The sequence below is a fragment of the Ursus americanus genome, chromosome 5, assembly GCF_024610735.1.
Source record: "Ursus americanus isolate L20-20 chromosome 5, mUrsAme1.1.p, whole genome shotgun sequence".
Lineage (NCBI taxonomy): Eukaryota > Metazoa > Chordata > Mammalia > Carnivora > Ursidae > Ursus > Ursus americanus.
The window spans coordinates 43,120,793-43,137,666 of NC_142131.1; the positions used below are offsets into that span (position 1 = coordinate 43,120,793).

A 16,874-nucleotide genomic window follows, 5' to 3' on the forward strand; every position below is an offset into this window, starting at 1 on the left:
ATATGAAAACAAAATGTTAAGAGGATTTCCTTTCCTACAGGAACGGGATTTATTAAAAACATTTAAAATTCCAGTAGACACTTTAATTACATACCTTATGACCCTGGAAGACCATTACCATGCTGACGTGGCCTACCACAACAATATTCACGCTGCAGATGTGGTCCAGTCGACACATGTGCTGTTATCTACACCTGCTTTGGAGGTAAATCTGGTTTCTAAAACTCTGAGACCACTAACCTGCTACTCACAAACGTCTCTTAAACTTTTATACTGAAGGGTGTGCAGGGCAGAAAATTAATGGCTTCATTGGAAGTATGTTGAGTTATAGGGAAAAAATGTTGTTGTGATTAATAGACAGTTCAGTCTTTGATGAATTTTGCCTGTGAAAGTTGATCAAAGACTTAGGGATTCATCTGTTCATGATACTGCTTCTTTGAAATGACCTAGTGGACATTCCATAAAGTACGTCTGGCTTATTCAGTTTCAGTTAGTTTTTTTGGAATTTAGCCTGATGCCTTTTACATTTATAGTTCAAAGGATGATGTTATTTATAAAATAGAGACAAAGCTTTGATATTTTTCATAGAATTTTTCAGAAAGAAACACATCTTTAATTCTACCAGATTTTAAGAAGTTGTTCCATTAAATGTTTATTAAGACAATTTGATTTCCTTAATCATTTGGGGGAAAGATTCTCTTTTGCCAATATATTTTATAGTTCAGATTGTTTTCATCATAAAATCGTGTTAGTACCTCATCATCTGAGCGAGTGGTTCTCTACTGGGGTTCTTCCTCCCTATTCCTCCTGCCCTGACCCCCAGGCACATTTGACAATATGTGGAGACATGGCTGTCACAAGTTGGAGATAGATGCTTTTGCCATCTCATGCTCCAGGTCAGGGACCCTGATACTACAGTGCACAGCATAGCCTCCCACAACAAAGAATAATCTGCCCCCAAATGTCAATTCTGCTGAGATGGAGAGTCCCTGGTCTGAATGAAAGAAAATAATTGCTTGTGTCATTAATTTTATGTACGTTTTCAGGACATCCTTAAACATTTTAAATACTTTTAAAATAAGCTATTAAATATTTTGAAGCTTCATTCTGTTTTCCAACAAATTCTAGGAAGTAATTTTGCATTTGTACATACCTTTCATTGTATTATTACAGAGCGTCGATGTTATGTGTCTTGTCTGAATTTACAGGCTGTGTTTACAGATTTGGAGATTCTTGCAGCAATTTTTGCCAGTGCAATACATGATGTAGATCACCCTGGTGTGTCCAATCAGTTTCTGATCAATACAAGTGAGTGAAGTTTGTTTATTTTTGCAGAAAACATTTTTCCTTTGTATGTCTTAGAATGACCGAGTTTGTGTATAAACTTGGGGTGTTTCCAGAGTCATAATGTTCTTTTGGGGTGTGTAAATGTGTACTTTATTGATAGTGTGTGTTAATGTAACCTAGCTCTGAAAACTATTGTTCTATACCATGAGGCTTATGTTTTTTGAAAAACATGCATTCCAGTACTTCTCTAGAAATAATATGTTAGTAGACAAGGGTAATCAAAAGTGAAAGTTTGCAGAATGATTTATATAGTTATATAGTCCCTAAAGTTTTAAATAAAAACAGGAGAAGTTAAATCTTCCTCACTTTATGTAGGTTTTCATTTCATCCTCTTCAGAGGCTATGATTACTCTTTCCTCATACACCACCATGGCTAGCTCTGTTCTTTCCTTTTTATATCTTCTGTTGAGGGCAATAGGAACATCTCTTTGACTTACTATCTCTTTTGATTTCTCTTTTATTTAAATATTTTAACCATCAAGTTTTTTTTCTCATCCGTGACATTTCATCAAATAAGAAGTCAGTACTTGGGATGCCTGGGTAGCTTAGTCGGCTGAGCATCTGTCCTCAGCTCAGGTCCTGATCTCAAGGTCCTGGGATGGAGCCCCAGGCTCCCTTTTCAGCAAGGAGTCTGCTTCTCCCTCACCCCCTAACCCCCCAACCTCTGCTCATGCACGTGCTCGCCTGCTCTTTCTCTCTCTCTCTCAAATAAATAAATAAAATCTTTATTTAAAAAAAAAAAAGGCATCACTAAATTTGGACATATGAGGAGTGGTAGAGACTGTTTAATATGGGGCATCTCTGACACACAGCTTCATAGAAAACGTCTGTAGGGAATGTTTAGGCAGTGCTTGAGCTATGCCTTTGCAAAGAGGTTTCAGTTTTACAAAATTTCTATTCTTTTGACAGTTGAAGTTAATTGGTAAATGATTTAAATGTAGTAGTATTTAATTTCCTCCCACCACAGTAGATTAATGTTTATAAATTCACATTTATATACAAAAAAAATAAATGCAAAGTTGTTAGAGAATTTCTTATCTATTAAAAGTCTGCCCTTTTTTTGCTATGAGATTGTAGATAACAGCCTTCTTTTGACTAAAGAAGTCGAACTCTGTGGTGTCTCTTCATTCCCCTTTTATTTCCTATACTTTGCTGTAGCCAGATTTAAAGAGGCAATTTAAATGTAGCCTCACTTTGAGAGATTTAACTCGGATCTTTAAGATTATTTACATTTATTTTTTATGTCTCAATCGCCTTTGGACTACTCTATAACAAAATGTACTTCTGTGACTCATTTTACATGTACAAGGGTTAGGAAAGTCATGGATTTCCTGAGAAGTGTGGTTGCTCAAGTACATTTTAACAGTTTGGTTTATGAACTTATTAACTCAGGATTGGAGAGGCTAACATCTCATGTTCCAGCCATCCTATGAGAACCTATAAATGGGGTGCTTTCAAGAGTCATCAAGACATTACTAAATATTAACACATAAATGTTTATACACATCAGATGCAACTATATGAGCTTACAGTATCAGTGGTCAGGGTTGACTGTCCTTCTGAGAAGGGCAGAGAGGTCATATATTACAGTGTGCTCTACGCGGGCACTTTTCCTTAGCCTGACCAGATTTACTATTTTGATTCTTATGTATGTTTTGATATGTTCCTAACCTTTCAAAGACATAAAAATTGTATTTTAATGTCGGCCTTTAAAAAAAGGTATGCAAAATATAGACTGGTGTGTTATCTTTGCATTCTACTCTCTACAATACTTTTGTTCTCTTTTGTAACATTACAATTAAGAAGAGATTAAAGAACAAATTAGAATAACTGATAATAAAGTCAGTTTCCAAGTACTCTGATAATTTTTTTAAGAAAAATGAGAACCAGCTCTGTTATTCTCTCTTGTAGACCCCTAAGGTCAAATGAGCTTAGGCTGGCCCTGGAGAGCTCCTGCAGGCGTTAGGGTACCCATGGAGTGTGAAGTTTAAGCTAGCAACACCTCAATCTGCAGATGAGTCTGATGTCCTCCAAAGCGTGAGACCATCTGAGATAGATGATGAACAAATTTAGGGGACAATTATAAATACAGTGACAACGGCCACGGGTGTCTGCTTAAGGGTATTTTGCTGATGAACTGCCTGAGGTGGAAGGGTAACTAATCCTACTTCTGCAAGTACTTTGTTATTCAGTGATGGTGTGATGATCTTTCTTTGAGACCTCAGCAACACTGGGAGGGTAACAGTTCCCAGAGCAGCTTTGGATTGCTGATGTTTTCTCAAGGGTGGGGTGTGAGGAGGCTGTGTTATTCCTGAGAGAATGAACCAGCATCATCACCTGGTGCATGAAAGTATCCCGGAGAGGATCAGGGCCCCGGGTCATTATGAGAATCCACTGCCTTAGTTAGCTTTTGACTAGGAGTCAGGCCAGCAATCATTTTATTTCAGGACACAGAAGAGGTTAATAAGTAACCAGTAACACAAGTAAGTTTGAATTTCACAGCGTTCTATAAAGGAGTCTCTCTCATAACTTGTAAACTTGTAATAATAGCTTTGTGAGATACTCTATCAAAATTATGGGATGATTTTTAGTTTCCAGCAAACCCTTTATATATATATATATAGAGAGAGAGAGAGAGAGAGAGAGAGAGAGACATTAAGTGTATATTTTCTGTTTTTTTTCCTGATTGATTGAGCCTCAGTGGTTCAGACTACACCCTCTCAGCTCTTAACCTTGGAGCTGGTGCTGCCAACTTGTCCAAAGCCAAGGGTTGAATCTGTTTCTTATAATAGAAAAGTCTACAGACTTCTAATCATCACATTTACAAACCCATAGTTGGGAGGTCATTTGTCCTATTTTAAGGAGGCTACAGAGGTGCAGTGAGGTTGCACGATCCCCCCCCCACACACCCCTGTAGAAGGGTTCTGGAGCTCACCAGGCTGCTTCCCACTCCAGGTACTCCTCCGTTTCTTAGTTGTGACAATAGTTCCCATCATTCGTTCCACTTGTAGGTGCCAAATGATTTGATACTAAATGATATGTACACTCATGGTAAACGTGCCAGCGGTTTTGAAAACAGAGACATCATTTCTGCAGGCAGAGTTGGTTCAGTTTTATAAGTGATTGGGGTAATGGGGGACTCTGAGTAGGATTTTAAGAAGTTGAAATTCCAGAGTAAGCTGCATAAGTCTTTTTCAAGGACAGTACATGTAAATAAACCCATAAAATGTAAATAGCATCATAAAGTTTTGAATAGAACATGCTGTATTTATCATAACAAAAGCATTTGACTTCACAGCATTGTTTTCTGGAACAATAAAGCACTGTCAAAAGTACAGAATATATATAGTATTAAATTTTACTTGGAAAACAAGTAATTTTTGTTTACAGGAAAGATGCCTAAATTTTAGAGAAAAAGATTTACTCACATTGGTCATGTGTTCAAAGCATATGGCTTTGATTTCCAAGAGCAGAGACATTTCACTCTACTAAAGTGGAGCTGGATTTAGCTACCAGTGTACACACTGTTTTATTTCTCTAGTCTTATTTTAAAATAAGCTTTCCATAGTTGTATCTGTAGATTCTATATAGAATGTTATTTTTGTGCATAAATCTAACACTTTCAAAATAAGGATAAATTCATTTTTATCAAATATGATTATATAGAAATACTACAGAGATTGATATTTTATTCAACAACAAAAAAAAATACTGAGAGCCTACTCTGTGCCAAACAGCGTTGTAGGCATTAGGAATATATGGGTGAACGAGATAATGGCCTGGCTCTGAAGAGCTTGCATTCCACTGGAAGAGAATAGACTGTAACACATGAATATCAGATGGGACCGGTCAGGTGGAGAAAAATGAGACAGGTTACAGGCATAGAACATTAATGAATTGAAGGAGTGAGCCAGTTTTAATCCTTTGTCCTTGGCAACTAGATCTTAAAACTACCACTTCCCTTTCCCATTTCAAGGAGAAATATTTTTTCAGAAATGCCAGGAGAAACCAGACAACCATGCACATTTCATGAATGACTTTTCATTTTATATAGGTTCTTAAGTCTCTAAATGGGTTGGGAGGTCTTTGGAGGAGATTGTTAAGACTCGAACAGAGATAATGACAAGTCAGGTGGAATGTGATCAGGGCTGAATCAGTAGTACAAAGTATGAAGGACTTGACAGCAGAAAGTGAGCAGTTCTGCCTATGGTGATCAGGAAGGGCTTCATGCAGGAGTTGACTTATACTGGGCCTTGACGACAAACAGGTTTCAACAGAAATGTTCTATAAACTATTTTCTCACCCCCCACCTTCCTGTACCTTAGACCAAAGTGTTAAGGCAACTTTCTGGTGATTCCTGAACCTTCAAGGACTCTATGTAGAAGTGCTACAACAGCGTCTTTGGAGAAAAACTTCTCAGGAGGTGCAGAATCTCACCTCCTTTAGATGTGTGCACATGCCTTCAGCCCTAAAGAAGAGTAGAAAGTTAAATGACTACCCTGAGATTTAGTTCCTTAAATGCTACCACGTGTTCATTTAAAAATTGGTGGTCTTCACCACCTTCTTGTTAACAGCCCCAAAACTGGAGAGGCAGGGGAGACCCACTCATAAGCAGTCTCTTCATCACCTTTCTGGCCAGTCTGGATTCTTAGTAAACATCAGGAACCAACAGCTTTCCATGGCGGGCTTGCTCAGGACTCTTGGAGCGCACTGTGTGTGCCTGGCCATCTTTACATCGATTAGAAGGGAGACTGACTGTTACAGCATCCGTATCACAGATCACCCTCTTCCGTAAAGTAACAACGCCTCACCTTGTTCCTCCGCAGGCTCCACAGCCTTAGTTTCTTTCTTCTTTCTTCTTGAGGTGTATAAACCAGTCCGGGTTTTTGCAAGCCTGAATAAGTCTGTGCATTAATGCCCCTTATCTATATGCATATTTATTCCCTTACAAGAACCCTAAAAGTTGACTTGGGCATTATTTGTCCAGTCAGAAAACATTTGCCTCCCTTCCAATATTTATCTATTTAATAGGATTCTGCTATAGAACAATAATACCAGGTACTAAGATCCTATATAGTGTTAATTTTTTTATTTCTGTTTAACGTCTATAGATACATGTTCAGTTAGAAGCTTACAGAGACTATTTAAGAGTCAGACTTGACCAGATACTATCTGAATGAATGAATGAATGAATGAATGAATGTTTTTATCCCCCCAAAAGAGACTGTACACACCTACTCCTTGGTACTGTACGCATCTCTGTTCCTATAGTTTGAGAGCAAAAATTTAGATGTCAAAATTCCAATTTCTGTAGTACTGGTAAATTCATAGGATTTCACAATAGAAATATGTCTTGAATTTCTCTTCTCCTTCCTGGTTCCTTTAAAATAGTCATTGAGTAACATTGGATATTTCTTTCTTAGAAATGAATGTATATTTCCCATGTATTAGTCAGAAAAAAGATCAAATACATGTGCTTTTGGTCTTTACAGTGACCTAAGTGGAAACAGAATAAAGCGCCATTTTTTTTTTTTTTTTTTTTAATGACTACCTTATGGAGTTGGATCTGCTCTTTACAGGAACCAGTAAAGAAGCAGGATCTTACTGCCTAAAACACTCAGGTCCAGGGCAGTCGTAAGGGAACAGCAAAATCTTCACTATGGAGTTAGGTAGGCAGCTGAACAACTGTCTCTGTGAGTCATGAGCATGCAGGTGGGAAGGGCAATATATCTGTATATAGTGACTGCCATGTTACTCGGAAAAGAACATGGAAAAAATGAGTAAAACTTCGACTGACAAAGCTATGCTATGGAAAAAAATGAGTAAGAGCAGCATGAGCAAATCTAAAATTGTTCATTTGTTCCAGACTCTTCTTGAGTATAATCCTAAATCACATGATCCTTTCATTCTATGAAATGTTGGGAAGGTGGTCCACGTTAGCAGGAACATGACACCTTATGCTGTTGACCTGTTAAAACTGTTAAAAATGAAGTTATGTTCTGCTGCTCATGAAGCTCCCTGTGGTAGATCTGGAGGGGAGTTCAAGAACTTTCGGCCCAACTCTTCTACCACTTTAGAAAATAGGCAGCTGACGACCATAGAATGAAATGACTTGTCACATGTCAGTAGCATTAAAATTCACTCCCAACATTCCAGTGCTCTTTTCCACTGTTACATTAACTAGTGTATTCTCTCCTGAGTTTTGTCATGTAATGGTAAGGCTAACAAAGATGTTGAGGAGAAATTGCTTCTTATCTCAGAATATGAAGAATAAGGTAAGAATAAGAATAAGATAAACTCAGAAAAAAATGGCTTTGCTTATCTTCTATCTCCTTTCTTTCTTTCAAGACTCCGAACTTGCCTTGATGTACAATGATTCTTCTGTCTTGGAGAACCATCATTTGGCCGTGGGCTTTAAGTTGCTTCAGGAAGAAAACTGTGATATTTTCCAGAATTTGACCAAAAAGCAAAGACAATCATTAAGGAAAATGGTCATTGACATCGTAAGTAGCCGATAAAAGCAAAAAAGAGAGTTGTAATGCAAGTGGTTTTTTAAAAGAGTAAGAATGAGATGAGTATCAGGTAAATAGAACCATGCGTTTCAAAACTTCATCCTGTCCCTTACGTTCAAGAAGCCACCTGTGCTGCTGGCATTGATGGTCTCCAATAGGTTTTCTCCTGGCAGTTTGGAGTTCGGAATAATGACAGCTTGCCCTCATCATTCTAGTTTTATTTTCTCAACTTCTCCAGTCTGGTGGCAGGCAGGGAAAATGACTAACAAAAGCAGTTAGTTCAAATGGATTTTTTCCATTTGTGAAATGGAAAATAAACTTATGTCAGTAGACGGTGCTGTTTATGGACATCCATGGTGCATAGTATTATTCACAGTGATTACAAGACACAGGAAAGCCTCTGGTTATCAGAAACTTACTGTGTTACACTTTGTACCTACAAAGGTAGGAATTATCTGTCTTGGAGCAGGAGAAAATTAACCAGTTTCTGAAGTATTCTGTGAGCAACGTTGAATTACTTGGTCATAGTCCAGGTACCACTTTCTAGTCCAATGGAAAAAAAACTTCAGAGCATGTGCTGATTTCTTATCCATGGGGATCTCATCCCCTTTTATTCACCATGAAAGTGGTTGCTGGGTGCTAACTTTGTGTGTACTGCACATGTTTATCTGGGCTTCCAGAAAACCTACAGCAAAGCAGAAGAGGCTGCCCAGAGGAGCAGTACAGAATTCCCACTCACTGCTGTTAGGTGCGATAGTGTTTTTCCATTTTTTCTTTCACGTTCTGCATTACTATTTTCATGTGCAAATCCTGACTTTTCCTCTGGACTTTGTTACTTACTAAAATACTCTTTTAAGGTACTTGCAACAGACATGTCAAAACACATGAATCTACTGGCTGATTTGAAAACTATGGTTGAAACTAAGAAAGTGACAAGTTCTGGAGTTCTTCTTCTTGATAATTATTCTGATAGGATTCAGGTAAAGCATCATTTGAATTTATTCTGTTTGTGTGCATACGTGTCTGTGTCTAACTTTGATAAGACTTCTGTTTCCTTTCTTCCAGCTTATGATTTTAGTAATTTTAAGCAGAATTTTTTAACCGAATTCTTTATCTTGAGAATTAACCAGATAAAATTCTATTTGTTTTTTCATTTGCATTTGTGTTAAAAAAAAAAAAAACCTAATGTCTCCAAAAACCAACCACTTAAGCAGCTCTGAATTTAATCAGCCATGCACACATAAACAGTTTCTCATGACATTTCGGTACGGTGGAAGGGGCATTATTGGGGGCTGTTAATACAAGTGTGAACCATACACAGACACATCATAGTTGAGCTGTTTGCAAGGAATCTTACACTACATGTATTTTTAAGTGTCAAATTCATCCACTGTGGATTTCTAGCTAAAAAAAAAAAAAAAAAAAAAAAACAGAGCAAGAAGAAGCAAGGGCTGAATAAAGCATTTGTCTCTTTTAATAGGTCCTTCAGAATATGGTGCACTGTGCAGACCTGAGCAACCCCACAAAGCCTCTCCAGCTGTACCGCCAGTGGACCGACCGCATCATGGAGGAGTTCTTCCGCCAAGGAGACAGAGAGAGGGAGCGGGGCATGGAGATCAGTCCTATGTGTGACAAGCACAATGCATCTGTGGAAAAGTCACAGGTGATGCATTAAGCATAAAGTTTGCAGAGAGAACAAAACTCCAACCTAAACATTTAATTGCTTTGTACACACATCATACAGTATTTCATTGGGTCTTTAAAATTACTTTGTTCTTGACAGGCTCAATTTCACTTTAGTGTTTATGAGCCAAAAAACTCTCATTCTTATGATTTTTATTCATATGGTCATATATTCATTTCCCATGACATTGTATTCATCCATTATGACTGTATTCATATAGTATATACGTATGGAGAGAATTTGGGCTATCTGAACTTCTAAGCGAATTTGGTTATATGAAACATATAGAGTACCTGGTCTGCTTTCAGTTATCTAGATTCACCTATAACCGGGCCATTCTTAAATAAAGGCCAGTTCTAATGCCCAGGCCCTACTATGTAAACAAATAGACATTTTTTACATCATAAATATACTCTTGAACTAAGAGTTCTTGCCAATTTTCACCAGCTGGTAACAACACTATTATATGTTCTGTTGCCTAAAATAGTGACTATTATACCACACTCAGGCTGGAAGTCTTCTGTTCAGTGTTATGTTTGTGGGCATGTTACATTTTTTATATTTTAATGTAAATTTTATAAATGTATATAAATTGCTAGAATTAGATACATAATTAGGTATATTGTAGGATCTAGTTCACCTTTTCCATTGTTTCTTAGTCCCGAGTCTTATATTCAAATCAGAATTTTTTTTTTTTTAACTAGGTGGGCTTCATAGACTATATCGTTCATCCTCTCTGGGAGACATGGGCGGACCTTGTGCATCCTGACGCCCAGGACATTCTGGACACTTTGGAGGACAATCGTGAATGGTACCAGAGCACAATTCCTCAGAGCCCCTCCCCAGCGCCTGATGACCAGGAGGAAGGCCGGCAGGGTCAAACTGAGAAGTTCCAGTTTGAACTAACGTTGGAAGAAGACGGCGAGTCTGACACCGAAAAGGACAGTGGAAGTCAGGTGGAAGAAGATACTAGCTGCAGTGACTCCAAGACTCTCTGTACCCAAGACTCAGAGTCTACTGAAATTCCCCTTGATGAGCAGGTGGAAGAGGAGACAGTAGGGGAGGAGGAAGAGAGCCAGCCCGAAGCCTGTGTAGTAGAAGATCATTCTCCTGACACGTAACAGTGCAAAGAACGTCACGCCTTTTCTTTTTTCTTTTCTTTCTTTTTTTTTTTTTTTTAATTTAAGTAGAAAAATTGTTTCCAAAGTGCATGTCACATGCCACAACCATGGTCACACCTCACTGTCATCTGCCAGGATGTTTGTTTGAACAAAACTGACCTTGACTACTCAGTCTGGCGCTCAGGAATATTGTAACCAGTTTTTTCACCTCCATGTCATCAGAGCAAGGAGGACATCGTCACGGACAGCATTTTAACAAGATTTCAGCTTGGTAAGAGCTGACAGAGCAGAGAAAATCAACTCCAAAATGTTTTCAAGGGAGTGTGGCTCATCGGGCAGCCCAAAAGTTGATAGGCTTTGGGGTTTCTTTACTTTTTATTTGTTTGCAATATTTTCAGCAGAAAGAAGGCATTACACAGAGTGAACTCATGAATGAAGCAACAAATGTGTCAGGAACAGGACACAGCACGAATCTGTTACCAGGAGGAAGATGAGCCACAGAAATTGCATAATTTTCTAATTTCAAGTCTTCCTGATACATGACTGAACAGTGCGGTTCAGTGAGCTGCACTGACCTCTACATTTTGTATGATATGTAAAACAGATTTTTTGTAGAGCTTACTTTTATTATTAAATGTATTGAGGTATTATATTTAAAAAACTATGTTCAAAACTTCATCTGCCACTGGTTATTTTTTTCTAAGGAGTAACTTGCAAGTTTTCAGTACAAATCTGTGCTACACTGGATAAATCTAATTTACGAATTTTACTTGCACCTTAGAGTTCATAGCAATTAACTAATTTGTAGTGATTCATTGTTTTATATACCAATGACTTCCATATTTTAAAACAAAACCCAACTTTATGTTGCAGGAAACCCTTTTTGTAGGTCTTCATTTACTTTGCTTTCATTTTTCAGTCTTTTCAGATAAGCAGAGTTGCTCTCACTGACATTTTTTTCACGGTGTACAAAGTGAATATTTGTTCTGTAATACTTTGATGTGCATTCTGTCTAATGTGTCCTAAGCTTCATAAACAATCATCAGTTGGTGTTGTCTGAAGCAAGTAAGAAATATATAAATACCCAGTAGCTAAAATGGTCAGTCTTTTTTAGATATTTTCCTACTTAGTGTCTTCTGATAACTTTTTGCTGTGTCAATAGACTCATTTCACAAGTGCATGTCTTTGTAATAACCCACACATTTTATGGTCATTTTTATTGTTTTCATAGTCAGTTGTAGTAAGAAAAACTTTTTCCCCTTGTGCTGCTTTATTCTTTAGTGTGTGTTTGAACCTCTGTCCATGTTCACTAGATGGGGTCTTATCAAATGTATCACCACCATTCTGATTGATGAAGAGAAGCAGGTAGTCAGGCTAGAGTCACCATTCATTTTGACCACAAGGCCATATATAATGACTAACTTTTACTCTTGATTCATAGAGAAAAGTTAACAGCTAGCTAGATATTTTTAGCAATATTAGCAGAATATATTAATGAACACCACTACAACTAATGCTCTTTTGTTTCCTTGATTTCACCATGGGATTAAGAACTATATGAGGAATATTCTTAAGAAGAGATTTTAAGTGCAGCAACTACTCTTCCTTAATGGACAGCCACATAATGTAGAAATGCTTTCTCAGTTATCATCGGTCCATAAGTATGTCTTGTAGAGGAAAGCTTTAAATTCACTGAGGGAAAGAAGGTGATGACACCAATGGCACCCGAGGTTGGCAATATAATACCACCCTAAAATACTAGGTTGGGTAAGAAGATTCTCCCTAAGTAACAGTGATGGTTCTTGGCTGCGTTTAGCACCAAGAAATGTATTACAATTTTTGAGATTACTTCCCAGTATTTCCCTTCAAGTGCTATCATGGGGTACTTACTTAGTTTGGACTTTCTTCCCATTTCAGCTCTTCATAAAGTATTTGCCTTCTCTATGAAGAATTTGGAGCCCAAATAATCATTTTTCACAATGGTATCCAAGAATTGAAATAGAGAACAAAAAGGTTATCTGACCAAATGGGAAATAAACGGTCAAGAAAAGTTGTAACCCTGAAAAACATTTATATTTGGGATTTCTCAAGGAGCCTACTGGGGACTAATAACTAAGTCATCAGCCAGGGAAATGACCCAAAGCTGAAGATCATCCCTCATTTAGTACCCTGAGATCCACAGGGGAACCTTTGATAGAAAAGTTATGTAGCTCGGATCTGTTCTTAGAGCAGAACAGGAATCAACTAGTTAATTATCAGATTTCCACGCTCCTCTCCCTGAAAAAAAATCAGTAATCTCTCTAATAAAGTCCTGTGTTTAGCCAGGTGGTTTCATAAGAACATTTGGAAACTTGTTTAATTTTAGTTGTCCTTGATGGAGGTCTAGAAGAAAAGGCAAACAATCTAGCGCTTATTCCTTTATCCAAAATATGGTCATTCTCTCCTCTCACTAATGCTTGGTATTTCCCCCACAGAGTGCCTAAAATCTTAATAATAATAGGGAAAAAAATTAAAGTAGCAATATATCACAAACAAATCCAGACCTGAAAGGATTTGTAACTGCATTGAAAAACAGAGGGTTTGTTTGTTTTTTTCAGTTTGTTGGTTTATAATGGTCACATGTTGTGAAGATACTCACCGATGGACAATCAAATTGTAGAAAAGGCATACATAATATTCCAAGAGACAGGGACTAATGCACTGTACAATCTGCTTATCCTCTCCCTTCTTTCTCTTTCCTTCTCTCTCGCCAAAGTGTGCTTCAGAATTATACACTGCTTTAAAAAGAACACCCTTATACAAGTGGCTTTATATTTCCTAAAATGCCATGAGAAAATGCAATATCTGGGTACTGTATGGGGAAAAAATGTCCAAGTTTGCATACAACCAGTACATTTCAGCTTGCAAGTTACTAAACACAGTAATGCTGTTTTATTTTCTTTTACATCACTTAAAATTCACAAGAAAATAATGTAGATAGAACAAATTGCAGACAAGGAAAAAAAAACTTGAATGAAATGGATTTTACAGAAAGCTTTATGATAATTTTTGAATGCATTATTTATTTTTTGTGCCATGCATTTTTTTCTCACCAAATGACCTTACCTGTAATACAGTCTTGTTTGTCTGTTTACAACCATGTATTTATTGTAATGTACATACTGTAATGTTAACTGTAAATTATCGGTTCTTATTAAAACATCATCCCATGATGGGATGGTGTTGATATATTTGGAAACTCTTGGTGAGAGAATGAATGGTGTGTAAACATACTCCTTGTACATTTTCTTTTCTCCTGTAATATAGTCTTGTCACCTTAGAGCTTGTTTATGGAAGATTCAAGAAAACTATAAAATACATAAAGATATATAAATTTAAAAAACATAGCTGCAGGTCTTTGGTCCCAGGGCTGTGCCTTAACTTTAACCAATCTTTTCTTCTGTTTTGCTGCATTTGAAAGTAAGGTAATGGGGGTGGGGGGCTAGGGCTGGGCATTTTACATCCAAGCTTTGAACCAATTGGATTTCTGACAACAGCTGGAAGATGCTGAGACCCTTCTGAGATACAAGCTTTTAAGTACTTCTTGCCATGAAACAGCACTGCATGTGTAATGATTCTTTTACCCATCTGTTGATCAGAAGCTACTTCAGTTAGTTACATCTGATTGTTGGTTTTTTTGTTTCTGTTTTTACTTTCAAACACTAATTGGGAAAATATATTCTTTTCCAATGTTAACAGTCTTTTTGGCTTCTTAAGCACATAGACAAACAAACTTGATTTGAAACTAGAGCCTCAGGTCACATGTGTTGGCCATTTATTCATCAGCTTCCTGTCAAGTTACGAGAATATGTAATAGGAAAAGGTCATTTTTTTAACCCTGGGATTTTTCACCTAAGATCAACTAGATTTCCATAATGTATGTAAATCCATAGATAAAACACAGTTTTTATATGATGCCAATTCACACAAAAATGATTCACCATTCTCTAGAATTTGTTTCTGCAAAACGACTATGGGTTTCGAATTTTAAAAATTAACCTTGGCATAATGGCCTATTCCCAAAAGTTATGAAAAATTCCCACTGGGTGGTATGAAAACTGCCTCCTGCTCTTGCCCAGCCCTTGGAGCACTTGACTTATCAAGAGATCCTTTTTCTAGGAAAAATGAGCCTCCTGTTATTTTATTTAATTTTTTTGACACAAACTGTAGATTTTAGCAGCCCTGGCCCAAAGGAATTTGATTACTTTTGTTTTAAACAGTACAAAGGGGACACTATAATTATGAAAAACATCCTTACTGATTTTGGTTGTTTTTAATTTTATTTCTTAGGATATGTTTTCAGAGTGGTAAATTGTGTGTGAGCATTACAAATAATGATGATTCTTTTAGTGGTTTCTTAGCCTCTCTTACAGCCCATGGGGATAGTACTGTACATCAATACCTTCATATGAAATTTTTATATGCAATGAAAATAAAAGCATGGGTTGATTCTGCCTATTTATGACTCGATCTTTTACAAATAAAAGATTATTCCTTTTAAATTGTAGGTCAACCAGCACAGGTTTTCAAGAGTGATGAAGATGGATGAAGTGAAATGAAAGGAGGATCGTGGCATAAGTTAGTACTGATACTCATAATCAAATGAAACCAAATAAATTATGTAGATTCACCTTGCTATAGAAAAAATTGCCCAAACTATTTAGATGGCCCTTAAGATTAAGCAGTGTTTTCTAAACAGGGTTGGGAAGGGGACATCTCCACTTAATGAAGTGTTCTGGTATACCGAGTGATTCAGACATTCAACAATTATTTGTTGGGTACATACTCCGCCAACGACAAGGTTCTAAGGATTCAGCAGAGAACGAGACAGTCTCTGCTTTCCTGAGCTCAGACTCTGGAAGGGACACAGGCATTAAATATTTCCAAACACATGTCATCATTAAGTGCTCAGTACAAATGAAGAAGCTTCGGTGGTGTGATTAAGTAGGAACCCGAACTTGATCTGGAGGGCCAAAGAAGGCTTCCTTAAGAAAGCAATCTGGGGCTAAGCGCTGAAGGGTAGTGAGAGGTAACTAGGCAAGAAGGGAGAGTTGATAGGATGAGGAAGGGGGTCCAGATGAGAAACTCCACTTGCAGAAGTCCTGAGATACCAATGATCTTGAGAGCTCTGGAGAAATGGAAGGAAAGCAACACTCCCCCATTACTGTTTACCCCTTACCCTGCTCTAATTTCCTTTATAATGCTTATTACAAACTGACTTATCCGTCTGTGTATTTGTCCATTCTCTGTCTCTCCCACCAGAATATAACTCCATGAGAGCAAAGTCTGCTTACACCTAAAACCTGCCTTGTGGACTCTAAGTGTTTAATATTTGTTGAATATAGCCACCAAAGTGATATTGGATAGAATTCAATCTGATGAAACATTTTGGGGTCTTGGAGAATGTGTTAAACTGATACCATAAAAATATTCTTGTGGTTGTTTTTCAGCTTGCTAAGATCCCAAATGAATAAAGTTTAGAGTGTTTTTATCTTATTGCTAACCAAAAACTCTGTCTCTTCCTCACAAAATTTTTTTTCTGTATGACAAAAATAAAAATCCATTTTCTGTGATGAGAGTAAAAATTTCAGCAAAAATTTAATCCCCAGAACCCTCAATACTTAAAAAGAATAAGGATAACTAAATAGAATGGTATGCTTAGCCCCTCACTAATTTCCTCCCACTACCACAAAGAATGACAGTGACTATAGCTAGAAGGTGCCCAAATGACACCTTCAGGGAATTCTCTATCTAAATAAACCCAAGGTCCCTTCCTCAGAGTCTATGGAACCAAAAAATCAACTGCCTTCTTTCCCACTTGTTTCCCCAAATTGATTTAGGTCAATTTGGGTGTGTTGAGCCCATCTGAGTTTAGGGCTTTCACCTGGAGACATTTCCTCAGCTACATACACAGCTATGAACCTAAAACAGCAAAACACTAGGCTTTGGGGAAGGGGAGGGGGAGGGGCACACTTCCTGTGGGAGGGCCCCACTTCCGCTTGCCGGTTGCCAGAGCGCTCTACCCGCAGTGCGCCGGCGCTTACCCACGGAGCCTTGTTTCAGAGGGATTCCGCCTGCGCTTTCCCAGCTTCCTGGTTTGCGCACCGTTTCCCCCACAGCTGCTCACCTGTCTCCAGATACTCAATGTCAAACTGAGTGCAGTGGCTTGGA

At 37.7% G+C, this 16,874-nt stretch overlaps 1 protein-coding gene across 17 annotated transcripts in view; it reads left to right on the forward strand.

Moving 5' to 3' along the window:
• PDE4D (phosphodiesterase 4D) overlaps positions 1-15,161 on the forward strand; it is a 1,386,129-nt gene extending 1,370,968 nt beyond the window's left edge. For all 17 annotated transcript variants that reach the window (XM_087861883.1, XM_087861884.1, XM_045795040.2 and 14 more), the window contains 6 exons: positions 41-205; positions 1,209-1,308; positions 7,696-7,850; positions 8,717-8,839; positions 9,340-9,522; positions 10,248-15,161. In XM_087861883.1, the coding sequence (XP_087718009.1) occupies positions 41-205; positions 1,209-1,308; positions 7,696-7,850; positions 8,717-8,839; positions 9,340-9,522; positions 10,248-10,664 (1,143 nt within the window). In that variant the 3' untranslated portion in view covers positions 10,665-15,161. The remainder of the gene's footprint in view (positions 1-40; positions 206-1,208; positions 1,309-7,695; positions 7,851-8,716; positions 8,840-9,339; positions 9,523-10,247) is intronic.
• Positions 15,162-16,874: the final 1,713 nt, after the last annotated feature.